Below are 27182 nucleotides of genomic sequence, written 5' to 3'. Positions count from 1 at the left end.
AATGCAAAAACTGACTAAAACAGCTTTTATCTGACATGTTGTTTTATCCTGTAAAATAATCAGTGGTGATCTGAAGTGAAGTGGAATCAGGGTATGAGATAAAAGTATATTGTGAATTGGAATCATGATGTCCTCAGTCTCCTCTCAGTATCTGTCTCTGTCCCCTCTTTTCTTCTTCAGGTCAAAGTGTCTCTGGACAGTTTGAGGGACAGTTTGACGAGCCTCTCAGTTATCGAGGATTGTCTGGCCAGAGTTGAACACCTGCTAAAAGAACTGAAAACATTGGAGGAAAAGGCTCAGGTCAGTCACACACACACACACACACACACACACACACACACACACACACACACACACACACACACACACACACACACACACACACACACACACACACACACACACACACACACTCTCTCACATAAACACGTCTCACCCAGTCAGACCAGGTGTTCCAAAGAAGGAGAAGGAGAAGAATGACCCCATTTAGCCAACAACGTTTACTGGACACCACTTCCTCAGTTATTTGTAAAATTGCCCACATATACCACAATAATAAACTAATTGCTGAAATCAGGTGTCATAACAACTCTATTATCTTTAATTTTGTCTTCACATTTATAACTGCGACCTCTCTGCAGACTCTCTTATACTGTAGACGAGACATTGCTCCATAGCAAACTGACACTGATGGGAGGCCTTCAGTGTCCAAGCACAAACCCGTACATAAAAACACGGTTCTTTACATACAATACAGCACTCACAAATTTTTATTTCATGAAGAGAACAGCCCGAAGATTTTATTTACACAACTGAAACTGCCATAATGTATCCCGATTTGCTCTGTTCACTCCAGCCTACACTAGAAAAGGCCCAGCTCCACGCGCTGCACGGTGACCAGCTGATCCAGAGCAACCACTACGCCGTGGACTCCATTCGACCCAAATGCGTAGAGCTGCGGCGCGTCTGTGATGACTTCAGCAACGAGGCCAAGCAAAAGACGGATGTCTTGTCCAAAAGCTTGCAGATACACATGGGCATTGAAAAGGTGAGAATATGGTCCGACTTGTTCACATCTACAAATGTCAGATCAAGAAACTTAAGTCTGATTCCCTGTCATTACATGTGTAGATGAAAAACTCCAAACTATCCAAACGCTGCCCTACACTGCTGCTGTGTCAGTATTGCTGCTGGTTGATTCATTATATTTATGTACTTATATCTAGGGGAGTGATGACGTCAGAGCCTTAAAGCCACAACTACTACACTAACTACTTTTTACTGCTGCAATAAACATTTCAAACGTGACTTGTCTGACTAATATACTTTTCTCATCAAAACTGATGGAACTGGTGAGCAAAAATACAAAGAGTAACACTCTGGTTGTGATAAGATAGAAAGTTCTTTTAGATATTTTGCCCCTGTTGAAATGTATACTGTAACCCATAGTTGAGTTACAGTAGACAAATTAGTACATTGCTAAACCAAATGGCATTTAGACATGACTCAGTGATTTCTGAGGACTTAATCATCCAGAGATATTATCAAAGTGATGTCATGTGAACTGAATACTTTATCTTTACTCTGCAGAATTTTCCACTCTCCTGTTGACACACCGATTTGTACTACGCACTCAAGATTATATATATTATTCATGTAGATTTTTTCTCCTGTCATCAGATTACACCAAAAAGCATGACGATTATGTGATGATATGTCTTTGCAGATCCCAATGAACTCTTGTGGCACCTAAACACAGAACCCTGGTGTCTGTAACATACATATCCTGCCCAGTTTGAACCTGTTTGAACTTTCTGCTGTAAACAGGTAAACCAGTGGTGTGAGTCTGGCATCTACCTGCTAGCCTCCCAGGCTGTGGATAAGTGTCAGTCACAGGAAGGGGCAGAGTCAGCGCTGACCGACATCCAAGGCTACTTGGTGTCAGCCGAAAAGAACCAGCTGACTGAACTGAGGAACCTCCATAACCAGTATGAGGTTGTGCTGTCGGAGGATATCAAGGTACGGTGCAAAAGAATGTGTGTTAACAGGACGATTGCGTGTTCTGTCACAAAAATAATGAGGACGAGGAGTGATAGTGAGCTCTCTGCCTGCAGGCCAGTGTCCTGAAAGCACTGAAGCGCCTGGAGGATGTCCAAGAAATGTTTGAGAAGCGGCAAATCAGCCTGAAGAGACTGTCGGCTAAACAGACGAGGCCCGTCCAGCCCGTGGCCCCGCGGCCTGAGTCGTCTCCCAAACGGCCCCCACTGAAGAACCCCGCCAGGACTACAGGGAACCAGCAGCGTGAGTTGGATGTTGCTCTCACCAATTAATGCAGCAGATGGTGAAACCTGATGTAACATTTTCAAACTGTCTTACAATCGTAATGCTTGTGATACGACTGAGCAGCAAACTTTTACAGTCTCATACAAACTTTTTTTTTGAGCTATAATCTGAAATCGTCTTTAGACATGCACGTTATGTAACACAGGCTCTGATGAGAGAAATGATTGAAGTTATTTATTCTGTGTCATCTCAATTCACTCCAGCGCTGGCTCGCAGAGCATCGGATATCTCCAACAGCAGCAAGCAGCCAGCCGAAGCTGATCCTAACAAGAAGAAGATCATACGCAAGGCCAGGGGAGGCATCAAGGTACCCTCCTCTGATCCTACTTTCAAATCTCCCATTTATCTCGGCCTCAGTCTTTAAGATGTGTGGCTAATAAAGCTAAACAGCCCCTTACTTTTCATTTGCTCACATTTTGGGCTTACTTTCAACACTTTGGTATAACTTAAGTTTGGATAAGTATAATTAAATAACAGTGTCAGTAGTTGACATCTCAGTCATATTACACTTCAATAGTCAGCTCCATATGACAAAAGACAAATTTCATGCAAATTAGCCAGAATCTCCAGAATAAATTCCTCCTGCAGAGTTAATGCACTTTGTGATAGCTGCCCCCTCATCTCCACTGTGAGTCTTGTTTACACCTCTGCATTATTACACCCTGGGCAGTCAGTGTGACTGAAAGTTGATGGGAAGCTCAGCATGAAAGGCTGTGTTCTGTTCCTCAGACTCCAGGACTTACAAATGTAATTATTGGACTAAAAGAGAAACAATGAACACCAGTTTTGAGGAAAAAGAGTTCACACTGTTAAATGTGTGTTCATGGCTATTTAATCAATATGGCAATACTTTTCCAGGCTCTGTGTTTGACATGCATTTAGAGGTTAGGACATGATACAGGGTCAGACTGATAGTTTTGGATGAAAAATGTATCTTGATATGCCAACAGTTATCCGGGGGAGGACTTAAAAAACATATGAAAAAAATATAATGTAAGGATATTTGTTTTCCAATTCCTGAAAATGCCCACGTAAGCTTTTCTTCCACATTTTTTTGTCAAAAGTTAACCTTCAAAATAATGTTACCTCTCAAGGCTTGGGACATGACCAACCATCTTGTTGTCGTGAACATGTGGTCAGTCCAATTTTTTGCTTGATCACACTGGAGATTTTCTGTGCTTTGTAGCATTGTTGCTTTGTTGACACATATTCATTCTGTCACTGACTGGGTGAGATTTGAAATGCTGATACCGGAGGAATGCATCCATCGCCTCTTTTGTTTCTTCTCTGCTTTTTTTCTTATCTACAGTTACCAAACACTATTAGTAACACTACATTAACTCTGAGAAGTTCCTCCCGTTGCTCTGAAAGCAGCTTCAGATCGTAGTGTGATTGATTCCACAAGATCATAGGGACTTTCCTCTGAGATTCATAATTTCTGCAGATTTGTCAGCTGCACATTCATGCTGCCAATTTCCTGTTCCACCACATCGCAAAGGTTCTCCTCGATTCAATTCTGGTTAGTGTGGAGGTCACTGGAATTCCCTGAACTCACTGTCATGTTTATGAATCAAGTTTGAGACTTTTACTTTGTGACATATTGCATTATCTTGCTGGAAGTACAGAAGATGGTAAAACTGTGGCCATAAAGGAATGAGCATAGTGAGAAATTAGACTCCGATAGACTTTGACATTAAGCCATGATTAATTGATATTAAGGCCCAAAGTGTGACAAGAAAACATTCCCCAAAACATCACACCGCCACCAGCAGCAGCAGCAGCAGCAGTAACAGTCTGGACTGTTGACAAAAGGCAGATTGGCTCCATGCATTCATGCTGTTGAGTCTAGATTTTGACTCGACCATCTGCAGCCTCAGCAGAAATTCATATTCATCAGTCCAGGCTACGTTTTCTTCTGTTAGTGTTAGTGAGTCTGTGTCACTGCAGCCTCACATGTCTGTTATTGGCTGACAGGAGTGAAACCTTGTGTTTTTCTGTAGAACCATCCACCTCAAGGTTGGGTGTGTTGTTCATTCTGAGACGAGTTGTAGAGTGATTGTCTGAGTTACCATCGCCTTTCTGTCAGCTCCAACCAGTCTGACCATCCTCCTCTGACCTCTCTCATCAACAAGAACTTCTGCTCACTGGATATTTGTCTTGGCCTAATACAAACTCTAGTGTATTGTGAGTGAAAATCTGAGGAGATCAGCAGTTTCAGAAAAACTCAAACCAACAATCGTGTTTTTCTGTGAATCTAATGTTTAATGTGATATAAACTGAAGCTCCTGACCGGCATCATTTTATACATTGTACTGCTGTTACATGATTGGCTGATTGGATAACAAGGCCAATTAGGTGATAGTTAGGATGTTCCTGATAAAGTGTTTGGTGTTCATGGGTTGCCTTCTTGTGGATGTATATTTATATACATAAAATGTGTTCACATACTCACACTGAATAGCTTCTTTAACTTCTTTAATAGGTTCTTCGGCTTTGTGGTGAGACAAGCCAACATAGCATGTTGGAGTTACTACTCTGCAACAATTGCTGTGCAGACTTCCCACACAGTCGTTATGTAGGTACTGATTGATCATGTGACGACAGACATGCTAACTAATGCCTAACTTCTAACACTGTGTTAACAGGAGCAGTAATTTCCGGTTTTCCTGAGTTATTGCTGCCACATGCGCACAGCCTGAAATAAACCTGCTATAAATCATTAAGTTGTAATTTGACACTACGGTTGTTACACAGATTAAACAAACAAGATGTAATGTTGTAATTAGTGAGCTATAGAGGAACATTTAGTTATCTCTGGACAGAGCCAAGCTGCCTCCTCCTGTTGCCAATCTTTTACGCTCAGCTGAGCTAACTGGCTGCTGGCTCTACATTCTTACTGCAGAGATTGTCCGATTGGTTTTATTCATCAACCATGTTAATCTGACAGAGCCTGTGGTGGGACATCATTATACAGTTATAATTATAGTGTGCAGACAATATTTTCTTTTCATTTCTAATCAGTTCACCAAGTCATCTTCAAAAAATATCGGACTACTTGCAGCTATTTAAACAGAAAATGCTAAATGAAATGAGGACTGAGGGCTTTGCCCAAAAGCACCATTGGTCACCACCAGATGTTCGCGGGTGAGCTCTCCCCTGAGTTTTGGATCCAGCAATCTGCTCAGTTCCTCTTTCCGGGCATGGCACTGTAGCTCTGTGTCCACTGATTCATTACAGTCTTGTGAATTGATCTGTCTAGTCCATTTTCTTGGGACCATTTTGCCTTGACAGACTCTACCAGGGGCTATTGTCCCCCGACAGCAGAGTTTCTACGGTTAAAGGGACACACAAGTCCCTCCACTATGCTGGTGGGGACTCTTCAGGGGGAACCATTACACACAGAACTAATAGGCTATGGTAGGTAACAGTGAGTGAAGCAGTGAAGTGGCAGACTAATTACTTTCACTCCACAGTTGTAAGCCTATAAAACTTCAACTTTTCTATGTTTTAACTCTAATAATTATTAGCTGAACATGAGCATGTTGACTGGTTTTCAGTGTTTTTTTCGGCAGGTGTTCTGATGGTTTTAACAAAGTTCCTCTGGCTTATAGAGGGTCTCACTACTCATGATGCCACCCTGCTGCCTTTTGAAGCTAAGCAGCGATTTTGCTCTGATCTCATTAATTGGTTTACAGTGTGGATAATTTGAAAGCATGCCCTAAGGTTATTTTGTGCTGCTGACAAACAGGGCCTGTCTGTGTAGTGATAGTGTTGGTGTGTTAGACCATGAACCTTCCTCCATAATTGATGAGAGCAGACATGATGAGTTGGACATCTGCCTGTCTTGTCTTGTTTCACTGCCCTCTTTCTCCTGTGTGAACGCAGAGCCAAAATCATTTCCTTCTTGTCCCTAGTTGCATCAAGCTCCATTAACTTTAACATGTTTAACCATTTTTTTCCTGACTTTTCTTTATTTCTTCAACAACTACTGTTGAGATGCCTGTGAAAGTCACATGAGTCATATCGTAGTAAAGTGGCACAAGGCATGATGTTAGTTTCAGACCAAAGCATTTTTCATTTTCCTACATATATACCCAATTCACTTGCAGTCATCTGAGTGCCCATAGTCGTGTTGGTCTTAAAGTGAGGTGAAGTCCATTGCATTGTGGGTACCTTGATGCAGCGAATGGCTGTTAGCTTTTTGTTCCTAAATTTGAAAATGCAGGTGCAAAACATACAAACGTACATACGCTTTACTAGTCTGCCCATGCGCTCTGTTACTACCTGGCAAATCCACTTCTATAATATCAATCCACCAAGTTACAAGCTTACCTGGGCTTTTGAGGGCATTCGGAAATGGCATTCTGATGTACCTGAAATGTCCACATGACCATCCCATTTGGTTTTATTGGCTCTCTGGCATGAGACACTCTTAAGTGATGAGTGGATTTTCAAGTGCTTCAGAAAATGTATTTGAATCAGATTATATAATGTCTGAACACTGTATTGACTCACTTGGAGTCAGAGCATTGTTCTGGTGCACAGCAGCAGGAATCCCATGAGCCTTGCATCACCAAGGGGATATACAGTGCGTTCCAATGTCTATGGATCAGAGACTTCAGAAAGGCCCCGAATCAAAATATTAAATTCTTAAATAGCATGACTTATCTTAACTGATCACACTATATTTGTTTTACTTTAATTAGCAAAGTAAAACACTGACTCCATATTTTGACCAAATAAGTTATATAGCCTCATACAAATCAATACCTGTACCTACTTTTCTTAATGTATTCAATGTAGTAGCTAGCATATAACTTGCAATTCCAAATTACTAATCATAAACGTATTAGTTATAACTGTGAATTAATAAAAAATATATAATTTTCAATATAGATGTTAATAGTAATCACAGAAAACTCTAATACCTGATTCCTATAGTAGTTTCTCTTAGCTTATTCTGTGACGTTTATCCAAAAACACTATTATCAGAAGCATGTCTGATAAAGTCTCCCCCTGCTGTAGTTATTGCTCTCTGCCTTTATGGGGCAGTGTAGCTACAAGGGAAAACAACTAAAGCTACTATATCTACCTGAACATGTGATGTAAACACATTCAAATTAGAGAGGAAATAATAAACTTGTTGTCTTGGTTTAATTTCAAGCCAAGCACAAAGCTGAGTGTTACAAAAACACACAAAGCTGAAACTGTCACAATATTTTTCTTGCACAGATTTAGCAGGACTTAATACACTCACTCGACTAATTAATTAAACCTTAGTTGATGAAAAGTTAATGTTACATATGCGGTTCTGTCAGTGTAGATACTGGGTTGGGAGTTTATTCTGAAGAAATCAGAGGTTGTGACAAAAAAAAAGAATAATATATGTATTTATAGATCCATTGACTTTCATAGATTTCATAGAAAATTTAAGAAAACTTTAAAAGACAACTTTTACAATACAATCAGTAGACCTGGTTTTTCCCTTCTTGTTACTGTTGACATTACAGATATTCTACCATAAGACATTTAGTAGTAAAGTGAAGGGGAAAGCTGTTTTTATGTATTCTTTCTGACAGAGGAATTTAGACAGGCTGTGTATGACATCACTGACTCTACTTCTACAATTACTTAAACTTCTCTCAATTACTGCTGAGTCTGTTCTAAACCCGCGAGTTGTCTGACTGAACTGTGCTTTTTACCAGCAGCTGGCACACTGCAGATATACCTTCATTAGTTATTTAAATCTTTTCACACAGCACACAACTAACCTCATGTTCTACTTCTTAATGTTGGACAGATAAGAACTGATGTTTGTTGGTCTTTATTTACATAAATGTATCCCATCAAAAGAGCAGAGGAGAGACAGAGCGTTTTAATATGTTTATCAGCCTTTACATACTGTACATAGTTGCATACACTAACCAGAACAGGTAGTTCCAGTATGCCAACTGCTGCCATAACAATGTGCGTCATCTGTCTGTCTGTATCTGCATTTGTCGGCAGTTTCCATTAGGATTGCACTGTGAATAGAGCAGAGGTGGGAAGTAACGAAGTACAAATACTTCATTGCTGTACTTAAGTAGATTTTTCACATATCTGTACTTTGCTTGAGTATTTATTTTCCTGACGACTTTTTACTTTTACTCAATACATTTGAACACAAATTTCTGTACTTTCTACTTCTTATATTCTCAAAACTGGCTCGTTACTTGAGCAGCGGAGGTTGGCACAACGCGCGCCTTCACGCAACGCGCACCTCTCTCTCGCTCACTTGCGTGCCCCCTGCCTCGGCAGCGCGAGACCCTAAGAGACCCTAAGTACAGCCTGCTCGACCCCGAGGACCTCACTAAACCATCCAATGGGTAGTAGCGATGTGTGTACAAAGGGCAGGGGCTTAATCAACGTGAGCACATTCCCCATCCGTTTATTCCCTTTAGAATTATCCAGGTGCTCATGCAGGAGCTCGGTTCAGTTCACTCTTTATTATTCTGTCTGAAATTTGGCAGCAAAACGAGACTGTGTCCAGTGATTTTGTCTTCTCTGTACTAGCACTGTCCAGGTTGTTAACAAAAGAGAAACTATCCTATTTTGTGTGCCTAGAACTTGTTTCCTTTTGCTGAGTTAACATAAGGGGCATTGTGTGTCATTCCTGCTACTGATTAGAGAGTGCAAGGTCCATGTTTAGTGATATTTACAGAATTGTTTAGTGGTTATACTGTGGTCTATTAGTGGTCTTAGGCAGACACAAGAGGCACTTGTTTATTCTGTTGTGTTGGTTCTTTGTTGTCCCTAGAAGTTCAGGTGCACTAGTCCAATACTATTTGAACCTCAGCATCTGGGGTTCAAAATTTGTAAATATGTATATTTTTGTTATAATTTTTCAGTCAGTTGAAATAAAGCCTGAAGAGAACAATTTTGGGTTGTTTTGTGTCTGTATAGGCCTACTATAAAAAAAAACACCAGATACTTTTGATACTTAAGTACATTTAATATGAGCTACTTTAAGACTTTGACTCAAGTCATTTTCTTACGGGTGACTTTAACTTTTACCGGAGTCACTTTCAGGTAAGATATCTGTACTTTTACTCAAGTATGGCCTTCAAGTACTTTATTCACCACTGGAATAGAGTTTGCTACATCTTGCTCAAAACACAGTTCAAGCCTTGCTGCATTTCATCACCAAACAATGAAACAGACATATCATTAGATTTCTGTCTGATAAGGAAACTGAATACTTTGTATCCAGGCAAATCAACTGGTAATCTTGACTGTGCTGTGGCTTTGTAGCTGTTGCAGTTACATATTTACCAGAGACTGCTGGCCACCTTAATGCATACCCCCGCTAAAGAAGATATCTTGTTGAAAGATTTTGCTTGAATGCACCATTCAAAATAAACATACAACATAAACAGATTTTTCACTTTACATTGTGGTTCCACATCTGCACTTGAGACGAATACAAAACAAACATCCTAAATATTAAATTTATGCTGCATGATTGTGTCTGTGTTTGTCTGTCACAGATTGAGGTGATGCATGAGGAAAGCCAAGGAGGTTCCACCCACGTCGTGTTAACGAATGAGACAGAGGAGAGTTTGTCCAACAGACGCAGGTGAGAACGTCTAACAGCAGTAATGCTTGTGTCTGATTATTTTCATCAGAGTGTCCCTGCTTACAGGAGCAAAATCTCAAACCAATGTGGCAGATGAAGCTGCATCTGAAATTTAATTTAGAATTAGCTGAACAAGGTTTGTATGTGTTTCTTAACTATAGAATAAAAAACAACCCATTAATTTACATCATATGGTGAATATATGATCCTCCCCCAGAGGTAAAACAAAAAAATTCTTATAAGGTCATGGCGATGATGATGACTATGCATGGCCGAGGTGATTCAGCATGAATCATATACCATTGTTTAACAGGATGCAGAAGAGTTGAGAGAAAAAGGAAGGGTGACAGGAAAGGAGGGGACAGAGTGTGACTAACATAGGGGAAATGGACTGAAGGGAGAGAGAAATACATTTTAAAAAACTCTGACAGATAAATTCTCCTTTAAGAGCGTGATTGGTAATGTTATGTTTTAGTTTAGTTAAACAGCAACCAGATTAACCACAGAGGTCGTATAGTGTATGAACATACAAAAAGAACCAAACAAAACAGGCATTAATTCATATCACTCTGATAACAAGGACAATCTAAAAACAAGCTGACAATGAAAGGGCTTAAGTAGCACGTACTGGTAATCACCCATTTTCCTCATGCACACACTTTTCCTGCAACATATGAATATAGACTGCCCTTCTGCACAAGAGGAGAAACAAGCACATTTGATTTAAGAATTATTGATTGATTTATTGTAAATGCGATACCAAAATTACTTAAATTTATAAAACTTAATGCAAAGTAACCCCTCTGTTCATTATCATCATCATGTCGTTCCAATTTGCTGAGTGCTTTTTGTTTCTTTTTCAGATTTTAGACTTTTACTGCCATATAGGAGCTTATACATTTCAGTGTTGGTTGCGTGTTGGTTGTCACTGCCTCGGGACTTTATGCAGATCAGTGTGTCTCTTTTCCAACATTTTAGTGAAAATAAGAAATGTAAAACTATAATTTCATGCAGAATAATTGAGTGTACGATACATGATTTTGTTTTACTTATCACTTTCCTATCATGATCGTCTACTGGCTTCCATCCCAGTTGATCTTGCAATCCCTAGTTTGAGAACCAATGATCTAATCTTTTACCAATTACCAAGTTCTCTTACAAAGAGGTATGCTGTAAGGGCAAACAAGTAAATCAACTGCCCTGGAACCCTCGGATTTTGTTTCTCGAACTTTTTTTTTATTTTTTCAGAAAAACAGAACTTATCTCGGAATATCCGAGTTAGTTATCTCAGAAAAACAGAACTTTTTTTTTTCAAGTGAATGCAATACGCTTCCGTAGATCCTCCCCAGAGGGAAAACAAAAAAATCCTTATAAGGTCATGGCGATGATGATGACTATGCGTGGCCGAGGTGATTCAGCATGTCTCAGCATTATTCTTCATAGATACCATTGTTTAACAGGATGCAGAAGAGATGAGAGAAAAAGGAAGGGTGACAGGAAAGGAGGGGACAGAGTGTGACTAACATAGGGGAAATGGACTGAAGGGAGAGAGAAATACATTTTAAAAAACTCTGACAGATAAATTCCCCTTTAAGAGCGTGATTGGTAATGTTATGTTTTAGTTTAGTTAAACAGCAACCAGATTAACCACAGAGGTCGTATAGTGTATGAACATACAAAAAGAACCAAACAAAACAGGCATTAATTCATATCACTCTGATAACAAGGACAATCTAAAAACAAGCTGACAATGAAAGGGCTTAAGTAGCACGTACTGGTAATCACCCATTTTCCTCATGCACACATTTTTCCTGCAACATATGAATATAGACTGCCCTTCTGCACAAGAGGAGAAACAAGCACATTTGATTTAAGAATTATTGATTGATTTATTGTAAATGCGATACCAAAATTACTTAAATTTATAAAACTTAATGCAAAGTAACCCCTCTGTTCATTATCATCATCATGTCGTTCCAATTTGCTGAGTGCTTTTTGTTTCTTTTTCAGATTTTAGACTTTTACTGCCATATAGGAGCTTATACATTTCAGTGTTGGTTGCGTGTTGGTTGTCACTGCCTCGGGACTTTATGCAGATCAGTGTGTCTCTTTTCCAACATTTTAAGGAAATAAAAAATGTAAAACTATAATTTCATGCAGAATAATTGAGTGTATGATACGATGATTTTGTTTTACTTATCACTTTCCTATCATGATCGTCTACTGGCTTCCATCCCAGTTGATCTTGCAATCCCTAGTTTGAGAACCAATGATCTAATCTTTTACCAATTACCAAGTTCTCTTACAAAGAGGTATGCTGTAAGGGCAAACAAGTAAATCAACTGCCCTGGAACCCTCGGATTTTGTAAAACCTTTGTAAATACCTTAGTAGGTAAAATTATTAATCCAACAGTTGCTGAGAATCTGGCTGGATGTGGCATTTTTCTTCTGGCTGACTGGTGTCTCAATAGGAGACTCCTGATGCATTTTATCCGCCTGATGAGAGTGACTCATTCACAGCAGTGCTACAAACAAATTCAAAGGTCAATGGTGCAAGAATGGACAGGATTACCTATTTGCAAACCTGAAATAAGCAATGTTTACAAATGACCCATTAACAAGCACCTCATTTTGTTGTTTATCTGCAAATTATTCTCTCTTATTGATACACCTTCTTAGCCTATGAAATGCTCAAGGTGATTTGTTTGAAAGTCTTTTGTCTAAAATCCAAAGCTATTAATGATGGAACAGAGAAAACCAGAAAATTCCAACATTGGAGAGGCTGAAACTAGCGATTCTTTTGTGTATCATCTATTTATTACTTTTAAATACAGTATCACACATTTAACCAGAAGTGTAAACATATTTGAAGCAATTCATATGCATTATTAATAGCCTTTTAATGATTTAATTGCCTCAGTTGCATAATAAGTAATAGTATTTAACGGGCTAGTTCAGAAATGATGTAAGACTTTCCAGAAAGAACTAAATCTCTTCAGGGGTTGACAGGTGAATAACAATGAGAAGCCCTGTGGATGTGTGTTCACCGAGACAAAAGATCCTCATGTAAACAGAACCTGTGGGGGGGGGACCTCTTTTGTCCTTAACTTAAACAATGTGAAACCCAATTCTGCTAATGATTGAATAACTGCTAGGTTAATGTTTTTTTAACAGAACAGCTGTGATCTTTGTTACAAAATAGCACACACATAGTACAACCAGCAAACAGTGAAATAATACGTCATTTGTTTGTTTAGCACATTTAGCATACAGCACTCTGAGCATCATCTAAAGACCACTTACGTAAAAGCAGCCATACAGGGGTATGTGGTCTGATAATATGGCAGACACAGCAGCATCGCTCTCACTGCTGTGCAGTACAGATGACCCTTAAATCCTCTGCTGTACACTTTAGCGTCTATTGTTGCTTGCCACAGTGAGCGCACGTCTGTAGTGTGACCGTGTGATGTGATCATGTGATCATAGATGCAGGGGTGGTATGGAGCCTTGCCCTCCCCTGAAATGTGCACATGCTCCTTGGGAGAAACCCCCATGACATTGGCACAAATCCCCATGAAAACATCATCGATGTAGATGGAGGATTTCAACATCAGAGTTGCATGGTAGATCTTAGCGGCCACATCCCCTGAAACTACATATCCTGCTCCAGCAGTGTAGTCTGGATAAGAAGGCCAGGGGTACAGATCATAGGGGACAAAATACTTGCTGTCTTTACGGCGGTTTGGAGGGGATCCTCTATGTACATGCCCAACCCATAGATGTCTAGCCCCTGACTGGCTACTCATGAGCTGCCTCAAGTACTTAACCAAATTGGGCGTGTGAGTAAAGATGTCATCGTCCGCAGACATGAAGAACCGTGCTTGAGGACAGTACTCATGGCCCCAGTGGAACTGCAGGATCAGTTTGGCAGTAAGGTTGTGGAAAGTGTCCGCAAAGTTCTGTTGAATCAGGTCTCTATAGGCTTGGTCTTCCTGCTGCAGTGCAATCTGAACCCTTGATCTCCGCTTGACATCTGGGTGCATGCCGAGGGCAAACACCACCTTCACGTTTGCCCTCAGTTCTGACAAAAGGAAGCTCTCGTTTCCCCATGTGTCCCTGATAGCCTGACGCTGCTCAAAGTTCTCTGGTGATGATTTCACAAACAGAAGCAAGAGGACATCCTCCCAGCCATTTCCATCACCTTTACATTTACCTGGGTGGTTAATGAGGTATGGATACCTCCCTAATCTCCCATCCACACTGTCAGAACCATCCTGTCCATGGTGATGTTTGGAAGCGATATTGAATGATGAATTGAGAAAGTCATAGCTGTTGACCAGATAGCGGTACGTATAGGATCTCATGTGACTGACTACATGGTGGTCCAGCTCCTCCCTGGAGACCATCACCATACACAGTACCAGGCCTGTGGTCAGCAGCTGTACGCACTTGAACTTGTGGATGCGACGAAAAAGCATGATCATCTCCTGCTTATTTCTGTCTTAACAGTGCCTGCCTGTTCAGACTTCTACTCTCCGAGAGCTATTTTTTCTGATAGTAGAGTATGTTATTTAATCTCCTTTCACTCTCAAGCTTGACCTCTCAATTCTCACCTTCAGTCTCTAGTGTTCCTTTCATCAATCTAATTGTCTTCCTTCTCATCTTTTGCTTTATCTTACATCGTCTGTCTCAAGTCACACATATCCTCTTTCGCTCCTCCTGCTTCTGACCTACCAGCTGGCTTCTCTTTTTGATGCTGTCAAGTCCAGTAGGCCTTTGTCAGGCTTTGTCTGGGTGCGCCGTTACTAAACTTTCTCTGCTGTGTGAAGCAAAAGCTCTGATTCCACATGATGATCAGCCAATTCACATCGTCTTTCTTCCTTATGTTCTGAGAATTCCTGATGAGTTGACCCCTCTCCTCCACTTACGTATCCCTCCTTCTCCTCTCTGGTTACTTTAATGTCAGCAGGCCATATAAGAGCATGTCGCACCTGAAAAGGAAAATAAAAACAATTAAGATCAGAGCCCTATACGATTTAATGCTTGGGCTACACACTGAAGAGGGAGTATACTATAGTCCTGAAATAATTTGTTGATTCATCCATCTAATGAATTATTAATTGATTATTCAATTTAGTCCCATACACACTGGAAACCACGTATAGTATGTGTCCCGGGCCAAATGTATGGAGAGCCGGAGAAGAAGGTGGAGCAAAGTCGGTTTGGCTCGGTTCGGTTTGCTTTCCCATGGTTTTGTATCATTGTATTGTCGTGTTTTTGTCTCTGAATCAGATAACATGTCTGAAGATGTCACCTTGGTATCTGAGGAAAAAGGTCAGGAAATATCTTCTCACATTTTATTGACCAAGCAATTAGCCTGCACGGCATCAGGAGACGAAACCTTTGGCAACTATGGTTAAGTATAGCCTTACCTAAGTCCTAACCCCAACCATAGAGTGGAGTACTACAAGTTAGTTCTGTATTTAATCACTTGAATTATTATATGATTGAGTAGTTTTACTGTTCAAATGACTTGAGTTCCCATTCTAACATTAGGAAAGCAGTGGACACTGCAAGTGTTCTGCTTCATTTTAAAAGATTCAGACACTGTTACAGGGGCCCTTTGTGTGTCTGTGTTTTCATGACTGTAGCATAATGCTCTTTTTCAATAATAATGAATCACTCTTGTGTTTTTATGACAATTTTATGTTTCTCCAGTGACAATAATTTTTGATATTCCAGATGGAATATAAAACTTTATTGATCTTTACATCAAGAAGTGTGGTAACTCATTTATAGTTTATTGGATTTTAATATGGACTTTAGCTGTGTAATCACACTCTCTAGGACACTTTTTATTCTTATTTTTAATGTGGTATTTCACCTTTACACTACTATAAAAAACTGTTGAATTGGATGTCATTTACTTTAATTCATTTCTAAGTTACATTATTTAACACTATATAGTATATATATATGCATACTGTATAGCAAAACATGCACATGCATGTAGTGCTATACATTGCATATATAGTTTCCTTTTGTTCTTTTTTGTGCAGATGATATGGTGATGGTTGATATGGTGATGGATACCAGAGGAATTACTGCTGATAGGTGGAAACCATTTGTTTAAATGATTCTACCTTCCTATAGCTGTCCACACCTGTGCCTGCTCACTGACAAACAAAGTGCCCTTAGTCAACTGGTTTAATGTTTTCACCTTACTGTACAGCACACTGTAGTGAGGTGAAATACCACAAATGAAACGATTTCCCATCACATAGAACTAGCTGAACTTCACATCTAACAATTATTATGAACATTTAGACAGAGCTGTGGTTGTGAATAATTCAGTTATACTGTCTCTCAGTGAGAAGTCAGGGGTACCAACAAGAGTGCAACTAATCAAAAATAAATGTAAGCCATACTTTTAGGGGTCAAACTCAGTGCAGGTGATTCTTTTACTAGAGCAGAGCAAATGTCTGTTTGACTGTTTGCTGTCTTGGCCAAAGGATATGCTGTGAATTCCTGTAGATGTTGGTTGAGATATCACCCCCCTGCCCTCTTCCCCATTCCCTTTGTAATATTATCTAATGTTAACTGTAACATGCTTTTTTAACTGTGTTGGTCAAAATATAGAGTTTGGCGATGTTACTGAATTAAAAAATAAACCATTGACCTTCAGTCAAGCAAAAATATTGATTTGTAATTATGCAGAATCAGCACATGCTTGATGAGTTTTTGGTTTATCAAAGTGAATATATTAAATTAAGAAACCAATGGTTAGCAGCTAACGTAAGTTATGAGGCATATCCAGATTGTTTGACTGCTGCAGAATCATATTTAAGAATAAAACAAGTTTAAATTAGTACTGCACTGCTAACACTGCTAACCCTGTTTTACCTTGGCCAACTCTTAAAGTTTACAAAAATCTTGAGTAACACCAGATGAATTAAAAGCATGAGGAAAATGACTATTTCACAATCTATTTGTTCCTTCAACCCTTTTCTTCTTTTTTTGGTTTAACAGCAAATAAGGCATTTGGTGCAATACACAAAATAGTAAATCATTTTGATGGGCTGCTACGCTGGAACATGCAATGCAATGATTTGTTGCTGCACGCGCTGCTGTTCCTTTGCTTACAAATGTCTGAAAAGCAGCTATGGAGAGAGGATGGCAGTGATAGAGAGCAAGAGGGAGAGAAATGGACTTGACTGTGTTGTGGTGATCAGTCCAGTCGTGCAGGAAGCGCTGTCATTATATGGGACTTATGTTCTATGTGATCATTTGTTATTGATCACATCTGCCCCCCTTCCGGGCCAACAAATTTTGGTCCAGCCGCGTGACTTTACCCACCTGCTTACTTCAGCCCCCAACACAATAATCACCACTGTACACTGTAAACACCCCCAAAACTGTCTGTTCACCATGTTAACTGACTGCCTTTAACTCTGCAGAGGATGCTGTGAATGTAAGTGCTGACCGAGCACAAAGAACAATGGAGGGGCTTTAGCCAAACAGAGCCCCTGAGCAGAGAAGCTGCCAACGTCTGTGCAATGTTGCCACATAGAATAAAACACATTTCCACAGCAGCATATTTTGACTGGACCCTGGGGTCAACCAACAATAGAGGGCTCTGACAACACCTGATCTTGTGACTCAACATACAAGAAGGGCTGCGAGCAGCACTCTGCGGGCGCGAGCACTTGCTATCTCGGGACCTGATGCAGCCGCGGGGGAGGGGGCGAACAGGGACTGGGTGAAACGGCTCCCTGTTGACTGCATTTTATGCATCGCAGGAAGGATAAACACGTCACTTCCTGCATACGTCACGCGGCGCTGGACCACGCCCACTAATCACGCATTAATGATTAGCCATCAACTGTAGACCACACAGTGAAAATGTTATGTAAATCGATTTGATTACAATTCAGCAGTCAAAGATTTAATTCACAACGATGCATTTCAATGTATCACATCCATAATTAACTGTATTACTGCACATGGCTGCTTTTTCATCAATTAATACAATGTCAGACAAACATGAACTCTGTTTTTATTAAGAAAGGTTTTCAATTCAAAATCTGACTACAACAGTAAGTCTATGACAGTGGTCAGTGCTCTCCACACTGATTTCACATAAATTCAGTTTAGACTTATTTGCTGCTTAAAAGGACAAAATTCTGATTACAGCCTTTACTGTATCAAGGTTGTCCCACCTTGCCTCCCTTAGCAGCACCACTGCACTGAGGCGCATTACTCTGCAAGTCAACAAGTGACTCTCCTCCTCTGATGTTTTCTCACTTTATAAAAACCTGCTGAATGATGGTGGCGCTATGACCCTGAGTTAATTTTGACATATGGAGCTGTTCAGGCCGGGACTTTGATCATGTGACAGAATTTTGGTGCTGATTGGACAATGCACACTTGAGTTAGGACCACATCGTCTCCTTCGGTGAAGGATCCCTTCACTGCGCCTCAATGTTTACACGGTTTGAGGAAATGTCACAATTCTGACCTTGTTCTTATAGCTTGTCTGAGCTCATTTGAGTTGTATATTGTAAAGCAGCCAGGAGCAGTGCATCAAAGTATAAAACATGTCACTTCCTGTCGCCAGCAGTAGGCGCTGTGACAATGAGTCAATATTGACATATCAAGGTTCAGGTCGGGACTGTGATCAAGAGATTGTGTGCTTGTGTGTGTTTGTCTGTTTAGACACAACTGACAATAGAACAGACCCCGAAACCATCGATGTAGATCGCGAGCCAGCCGTGGGGCTTCCCGGCATTTCCCGGCGTTTCCCGGCGCTTCCCGGCGCTTCCCGGCGCTTCGCTGCCAGTGCGAACAGCCCGATTGATTAACATGGGCGCGGAAAGGAGGCACACAGCTTTTCGAGGCGCTTTGCGGTGCTTCTGCCTCCGGTGTGTCCCCGGAGTTAGAGGACGATGGTGTGACGTTACTGCATTGGTTAACGTATGTATCACTTCATGATAAATCAGCCTCTTGTGCCGCCCTCTCGGCATTTTGCGTCCTAGGCAACCGCCTTTGTCGCCTATGCCAGGAGCCGCCCCCTGAATAGGGCCTTCGCACTGTCGTTGCTCTTGCCCTAATGAGAGGATCCACCGTCTAGGCTTTGAACATAATGACCCCTCTACATTTTCATATGTGACTCTCCCAAAGTAGTAGTCTTTAGTATATAGACACATCTAGAGACACTTTTATTATTTTTTTTTAGGATATGTAAAATTTTAACCTTACTAAGTTATGTTTCACTTTTTGAACATTATATACATGTGTTAATATGGTCTAACTTTCTCTGCAAACCACCTTCTGACAAGTGTGACCTTCAATTGCTTACTAGCTCTTGAAATATGAGCTTATCTGTTACATCAGAGAAATGTGAGATAAACGAATATAAAGCACCTGACCCACTTTGTGTAGCTGTGGAGTGTAGGTACAGTGATGCTTCTGTCGGCTGTAAGCAAACATTGTGTTCACATTAATTTGCATGTTTCCACACGTACATGGATTAAGGAGTATGCTTAGGATGCATAGGAATCAGCGTCACAAAATCAGGAAACTGAAGTTAAAAAAAACACTTCTTCAACATACAAAAGAATTGACATTTTTCTACATAAAGGGATGGGACTGAAATGTATACATCCAAACTCTGAAAGAGGAAATTAAGAATAGTTCGTGAAAGGATGTCAGATCTACCAATCAGCTCCACTGTGCACCTCTGTGACCCATAGTTACCCACAACCCCCTTCTCTGCATATATTTACAAAGATATTTACATGTATTTATTTAATATCCAGATTTGAATAGTATGTGTGAACCAAAGATAAGTTCTAAACATGTTTTGCATCGCAAGCATACTACATATTGTATACGCATATAAAATGTCTTTGTGGCTTTGTGTGGAATATAAAAGTGAAAACAGATAAAGCTTAAAGACAGGTTATATGTAATATTTTGGTGATAGGGTTTTAAGCCCTGATGTAAATGAACTGATAGTTTTATCAGACCTCACGTGCTCAGGAAGCTTGTTCCACAGGTGAGGAGCACATGAACCAAAAACTGCTTCACTTTGATTGGTCTGTATTCTGTGAACACTGAGTAAATCTGTCCCAGATGACCTGAGGACCTGAAGGCCTGGATACTTCTTACACAAGTACACCATAGATGGATTTACAGTACGTTTGGAGAGCATGTTGTGCTTTTAAGACAATTAATAGGATTTTTAAATCCATGCTTTGACACACAGGAAGCCATGTGAAGTGACTGAATGAGCTTTACTTTCTCAGTCTTATTGAGGAGTGGTGAGCTGCAGCTTTCTGGTTGATTATTAACTTGGACACACTACATCTGTCTGTCCTGCTGAACGAGTCACATGAACAAGTTGGTCTATATCTTGTTCAGACAGAATTCTTGCTGTGTTTTTAAGGTGGCTGCAAGTAGATTTGATACAAATATATAATGATTTATTACTGAGGCATCCAGAGTAGATTTTGAGTTTTTCTCTGTTTAAAAAGAGGCAAAGTTGTTGCATGACCTGGTATTCAGCATTTCAGGAGTGACTGGTGCTGAGAACTTTGTTAGTTTATCAACTGTCTGTTGAATATGTTGCATGCAATTTTGTAAGTTGATTTTATAGTTTCTTTTCTATGTTTCTATATTTATCAGTCACCACAACAAAGGTGTGGACCTTTGGGAATAATTTGGTCTAGAAAATGTCAAGTTGTATGTGTTGAGTCTCCTGGGAAAGTCCAAATTTCAACACAACACTACAGCAACTTTTTACCACTGCCATATTTGAGCTTCTTAATAGGAATATAATATCACCCACTGACATCAATACACACAGCACACAATAGTTTAGCTTAGTCATCAACAAACTTTGCATCATATTTTGAGGACCTGTAAATGGTTACAAATATTACAGGGAGTCTTTTCTTGATAACATTGGTTTGCCAGTCAGAGCATGAGCAGTGACTGTGATTATATCTTGATATAACTTAGTATTACTGTACCGACTAATTTGTGTTAAGTAAGTGTCAGTCATTGAAAGGTTGTGTCCTATGTGTAAGATATTATAGTGTACACATTAAATAAAAAAGTCTACACTGAGAAATATTAATGCACATTATAAATGATTGTAAAAAACATTCATAAATAAGTCTGCTGCAATGTTTTATATGCATTATTTATGTGTCAGGTAGCCAAGACATATGTTTTAAAAATACACATGCATTTAAGCGTTAGATAGCTTCAGGCTATACTGATGGGTTTGTAAGAGTTTATAAAATCATGTTTTGTAGTGTTGCTGTCCTAACAGAACCACATGTTAACTTGTCACGAAGCTGAAACACGATTTCAGCTTTTAGACAATGCATTCACCAGCTCCTCCAAACTGTTTTTATATATTTATTTTGCCTCTGCAGAAGCAGTTGGCTGTCAGAAGTATGGAGGTAGTCAGGCGTGACGATAGACGAGCAGCCATGATGGCAAATGAGAAGCAAGTTGAGGCAGGTGCTTAGATCCTAGATAGTCATAAAGATACAATTTTAAAAAAAACTTCAAACTCATATATACCAACATATCTTACAAATTAAAAATAAATTTGTCAGAAAATGAAATCAAATTTTCCTATATAAATTTTTATATATCAAACAAACACAAAAAAACTAACTAATAAGCATAACATCAACTAAACATACTGGTTCCTTTTAAAGTGTATTCTGAGCGGTTTGATCCATCTTACTTTCAGATGACCAGGACAGAACAATAGCAGGTGAACTCATGCAGCAATAATAATTTAAGTATAGGGCTCTTTGCAAACTTGTGTTTTTCCTTCATTGCAATACACAATGCACACAAGCTTACGCACACTACCTTTGAATAACAGTAAGTGGATGAGCAGGGGTGACACAGGGGCTGCTGTGGCTGAGGGGTGGACCAGAAGGTCAGTGGTTCAATCCCAGTCGTCCGCATCTGTATGCCAAAATGTCCAAGATACTGATCCCGAATGGCTCATTATAGAAAAAGTGCTGCCCATAGATGCACTGTATAAATGGTTGTGTGAATGGGTGAATGGCAAAACTGTACTCTAAAACAATTTGAGTGGTCATCAAGACTAGAAAAGCGATATATATAAATAGAGACCATTTACAGTAGGCTCTAAGTCAAAAGTCTTAGGCAAAATCCCATTTCACACTTTCTCCCTGTCCATGTTTTTGAGGGTTATCTAGCCCCTTGAATGAATCATTATGTTTGATGCTCAGCATTATTTCACGCTTAAATCAAAAGCACACAGCTTCAGTTACTAGCAGTGGTCTGTATGCAACCCTGCGAGGATGTTTTGTTACTAGAGGAGCAGTTGAGTTCACTAACATCGCTGCTAACGCTGGTTAAATCACCTGCATCTTTTATCTTCAAAGAGGGGGTGTGTGACATGAAATCATGTCAAAGTACGGGATTATCCTGCAAAAAAAAGTTATTGTGACACACTTCCCCTACACGGGAACACGCAAAACAGAGGGGAAGGACTAAGGGGGGAAATGGGATTAGGCCTTTGTGTCATTTGTTTGAAGCACCTCATTTTGCTTGTAAATGAGCAGTTTTTAATCTAAGCAAATGTCCCACTGTGGTTTGGAGCAGAGCGACCAGATAACATGTGCTACGTAACTATCTGGCAGTGTAACAGAATTAGTTTGACAAAGTTTTAGTTCTCTATATACTGACTGGTATTGGTCTTTAGAGTGAGTTTAATGAAATAGTCTGATAACCCTAGAAACTGATCAGGGCCACATGGATTAAAATGTCTACAGTCTCATTTTCTTTGTCACAGAAAGTCTTGAATCAAATTCCAAAGGAATCAGAACATTATTTGATGAGGGAGGTTTAGAAAAGTGAGATTTGGCCATGATCATGGCAAAGCATTTTCTATGTTGGCAAAACTTGAAGGGCCTGAAATGTCAGTTTTGATGCCTCATTGTAGATGAGATCACTGCAGGTTCACAGTGAAAACTGGGTTCACAACCATTGCCTAGGTCTACGTCGAACCAAGAAGTGGTTCTTTAAACTCTGATGGATTTTTGGGTGGTGGTTTTTCCATTCAGCTTAATTTTCTCTGCACATGTTTCCTGAACTGTCAGAGGTTGGTGTAGCAAATTTCATAATTCTTACAGTTAATATTGGTGAGTAAAAACTACAGAAATCAAGCCCATATTGTAGTAAACTGACTTATCCAAGGACTGTCACAGTGGATCAGACTGAACTTCAACATGCAGCTTCTGTAAGGATTGATTGATTGAAGTGAACATTCTGGTTTTTCTTAATGGTCTTGCATGAAAGCAGAAGTGAGTTCACACCAGGATCCAACATCACCTCATAAGACAGTTCAGTGGCTGAGGCATAGACAGACAGTGTAACAGAGCGTCACAGTATCAGAGTATGATTGAATCACACTGCAAACAATAACACACACTCAGACTCCACTGCGCCATGAAGTAAGCTCTTTACTTTTACCATCCACTATATAAATATATATGTCATATGTTAAGAAATGTTACATCACACTGGCCATTCCTAAAATGTACAAATAAAATAAGTCTATCCTACTGACACTTTTGTAAAACATCCCATTAATTTGCCTATTGGTCATTGTTTTTGGTTGAATGGTAAAACAGAAATATGAAATGTTCTTGCTATTGCAGGCTGAGATAATGGTTCTTGAAAAGAACACATACTGTAAAAGGTTTATGTATCTAGTATTGGTCTACATAGAAAAGGGGTGTTATGGGTAACAGTATGTCACAGTGATTTCCATTGAGCTACTTCGCGATAAAGAGAAAATACTGTACATGCAGGCTTTAGTCTGCCTTATTAGAAATACCATAGTGAACATTGCTGGTGAGAAGTGTTGACATATACTGTGTAGTCAGTTATTTATCCAAGTGATAGTTTTAATTTAGAATTGGTTTAGACATGTGTACTGATTCCATCACAGATCTGTTTGGAGAGTCAGATTTAGTTAAATGATGGAACAGTGGTTTAAGCACACAGCGAAACAAGAAGAAGACAAGAGAAGTGAGTGAAAGACAATGCACTGCTACACAACAAAAACTGTGTGTGTTTCCAGAATCCTGCACAAGTCTTATACGGTTTTAAACCTTATTTTGGCTCTATTGTTTTCACCAGTGAGACCTAGTTGTTGGCTCTGACCTATAGTGACATCATTGTATCCCATAACAGTGTGGAAACCTGGCTGTGTGACAGTTAAGGTGCCAGGTTTCCGCATAAAACACCAAATCCATCCTGTGCTGCAGATGGGCTTCATTTTGGATTGCTGCAGGGATAGCATACATTATTGGTCAAATATTTTAAAAAGTGGTAATTTTTATAAAATGAGAAATCACATAATTTTTTTCCCAATTTTAAAATAAGTAAGCGTTTTCGAAAACAACATGTCAAAAACTAAAAAACTAAAAACCAAGATGAGCAGTAACACAAAACAACACCTACTTAATGAGTAAGAAGCGAAAGCACACCATTTAAAGTTTACTCTTAGGTTTGTGTTTTGTGGAGAATTAACCATTTAACAAGATTAGTACTTTGAGCTCTTATGGGTTTGTTGTTGACTTCTACAACTTGTTTATTGTATCTGGCTGCTTACTGCTCAGTCTGAGTATGATTCATTACAAAGGTAATTTGATTTAATTTAGAGTGACGCCCTTCAGCACACACACATGTAAGCTGTGTTCCTGACTTACCGGTTGGTTCAGGTCCAGTGGATGTGTGAGTTAAAGGACAGACAATCCTCCTCTCTGCCCAGCTCCTGTAAACTCTCTCTCTCTCTCTCTCTCTCTCTCTCTCTCTCTCTCTCTCTCTCTCTCTCTCTCTCTCTCTCGTAACACACACACTTTCCAACTGGTCCTTTTTTCCTTTCCTCTCTGCTTTCTGCCACTTTGTCAGATTTTCCTCCACATGTTTCCCCTGTCAGATGAAGTAGTCCAGCTCAGGGGAGCTTCAAATATCTTCTCTTATTTCCCTGAAGGTCTGAGCCTCTGTGCGTGTGTGAGCGTGTGTGAGCGTGTGTGAGAGATACTCTGTGCTGGAGTGGGTGGGTGCATGATGTGAAAGTGGGAGGAACAACTGGGCAGCAAGAGAAGACTTCTTCACCTCCCCTCAGTTGTATCCTTCCTTCCCTCAGTTGTATCCCTCCTTCCTCTCTTGTGCCTCCTATGAATGTGTCTATATGTTTGTGTGGAAGTACTGGGGAGGAGTTTCAGATTGTCAGTAGCTTCAACACACTTAGAACCATCACACAACATCTGAATTGTAACCATTCAGGGAACGCAGTCCAATACATGAGCCCCCAGATTAAACCATCTACAATCTAACCATCCTGCACAATTTGTTTAACTTTTGTTTTACTTAAGGCGCATCGGTTCAGTTGACATTACATGATCCCAGTTTAAGGGATTCAAATTGTAACCAGTTTTTTGTTTGCTTCGAAGTTAAATTGTGTCTCAGTCAGGCTGGTTCTTACACACATTTATATTTTTGCAGAAAGTATTTTTCAAGAAAGTGAATACTGAGTGTAGAGCTGAGAAATGTTTGCAGAATGAGCTTTAAGAACAGGTTGAGTCCCAAATCACCCACTAATTCACTTCCATCCACTACTCACTAAATAGGGACTTGTAGAGGACTATATCTTGAGCTCATCAGCAAAAGAAAAACTCTTCTGGACACTTCTCTGTGCATTTTCTCTGCGCCTGTATTGACATTATTGTGGCAGGATCATGGCAACAACATCAGCTGGTGGAAAGTCACATAATAAATTTGAAATGTTTATTTTACACTTCAGTTTTCATAGTTTTAGGTAAAGAAGCTAATGCAATGACCATGTTTAAATGTAGAAATAAACGTATTTGCTGCAGTTTGTGAGCACTGCTGTGCTCTCATTACATATTTTACCGTCACAACTCGTGTGGGTCATAAACAAAATACGTCATCAGAAGTACTAGGGACATATCTAAAATTGGTCTGTGAAAATGCTGGCAAATATAAACCTGTCTGTCTTTGTCCTCGTAATAATTCAAATATATTTTTGATAAGAATAAGGAGTAGAATTGCAAGAGAGAGAAGGCTGACACGTGCTGCCCTCTCTACTCTTATCTCTCTGCCATATGCTGTTCAAAGCCATTAGCGCAATGCATGATGGTATACTGTATATTGCTCAGTTAGTGACCATAATTTATACACTACTTTTAACTGTGACCTCCAATGCGTCCACTATATAGGGTATACATAATTTCACTGAAGATTCGGACAGGACTACAAAATTGCGAATTCACTGTAAAGGGATTAGTGAGTGATTTCTGGCACAGCTATAGTGTTGGTCATGAGAGATGAATGATGCAATGCTGTACAGTGTGTACATGCAGTGGTTGGGCTGCTGGACTGTCTACATGAGAGCGTGTGTTCCAGGACTGGACCCACTAGTGGTCGCTCACAACCAAGTTAATGCAAGCTAGGGAATCCCTGATCATGGAGTGAGTCTCCGTGATCAGGCACTGAGAGACACTGAATCCACACGACAAATGTGATTCTTCCAGATTCTTGGAACAACCAGTTCCTGAAAAACTGAGCAAACATGTACTGATCTAATGCTGTTGATTTAGTTTTTTATCACTGCACTTTGTATGAGCCAATAAAGAAATCTATTCATAGCATTATTTTTGATATCATTCTCATTCAAAGTGACATTTACACAGTAAATGTAGCACTGTACTGCACTTTTCGTGGTTTATGTAACTATGTATTTTAAATATCTCTTCACAGAGAATATTTATTTAACATTCAGTATTGTTCAGCAATATGCAGCCTTGTCCTCAGAGTTACATCAGCTGATACATATACCATGTGTGTTAAATCAAATTGTGGCTGCTCATCAACTGGAGGTTAAGTCTGTGCCTGTGTGCATGGTTGTGTGTGGAATGGAACAAGTCAGTGTAGTATTTTCTAAGATAGCAACCATGCACAGAGAAGGATAAGCCCACAAGACTAGCTCTGTGTGTCCCTGGACTTACGCTCAATCGACTTTATGAGGAGAGAGACCCACTCCAGTATAGACCTGGTTGGGAGACACTGTCTCTTGCGGCAACTCTTACCTCAGTTATTCTGCCAATATTATTTCCCTCTGCAACAAACTTGACGA

General features: G+C 39.8%; 2 protein-coding genes across 4 annotated transcripts in view; one reads left to right on the top strand and one right to left on the bottom strand.

Annotated features, from left to right (window-relative positions):
* mcf2l2 (MCF.2 cell line derived transforming sequence-like 2) overlaps positions 1 to 27182 on the top strand; it is a 133306-nt gene that overhangs the window by 43073 nt on the left and 63051 nt on the right. For all 3 annotated transcript variants that reach the window (XM_035175690.2, XM_047343239.1, XM_035175691.2), the window contains 6 exons: positions 181 to 300; positions 857 to 1048; positions 1828 to 2019; positions 2115 to 2301; positions 2547 to 2650; positions 9870 to 9958. In XM_035175690.2, the coding sequence (XP_035031581.2) occupies positions 181 to 300; positions 857 to 1048; positions 1828 to 2019; positions 2115 to 2301; positions 2547 to 2650; positions 9870 to 9958 (884 nt within the window). The remainder of the gene's footprint in view (positions 1 to 180; positions 301 to 856; positions 1049 to 1827; positions 2020 to 2114; positions 2302 to 2546; positions 2651 to 9869; positions 9959 to 27182) is intronic.
* Positions 12754 to 25072, bottom strand: b3gnt5a (UDP-GlcNAc:betaGal beta-1,3-N-acetylglucosaminyltransferase 5a). The gene is made up of 2 exons (XM_035175692.2): positions 24733 to 25072; positions 12754 to 14949 (listed from the first exon to the last, which is right to left on the bottom strand). Exon 2 carries the CDS (start codon positions 14440 to 14442, stop codon positions 13258 to 13260), a length of 1185 nt encoding a protein of 394 aa, XP_035031583.1. The 5' UTR covers positions 14443 to 14949; positions 24733 to 25072; the 3' UTR covers positions 12754 to 13257.

The sequence above is a fragment of the Hippoglossus stenolepis genome, chromosome 14, assembly GCF_022539355.2.
Source record: "Hippoglossus stenolepis isolate QCI-W04-F060 chromosome 14, HSTE1.2, whole genome shotgun sequence".
NCBI classification, from domain to species: Eukaryota; Metazoa; Chordata; class Actinopteri; order Pleuronectiformes; family Pleuronectidae; genus Hippoglossus; species Hippoglossus stenolepis.
The sequence above is the reverse complement of the archived record's forward strand: the minus strand, read 5'-3'. Positions and strand labels throughout refer to the sequence as shown.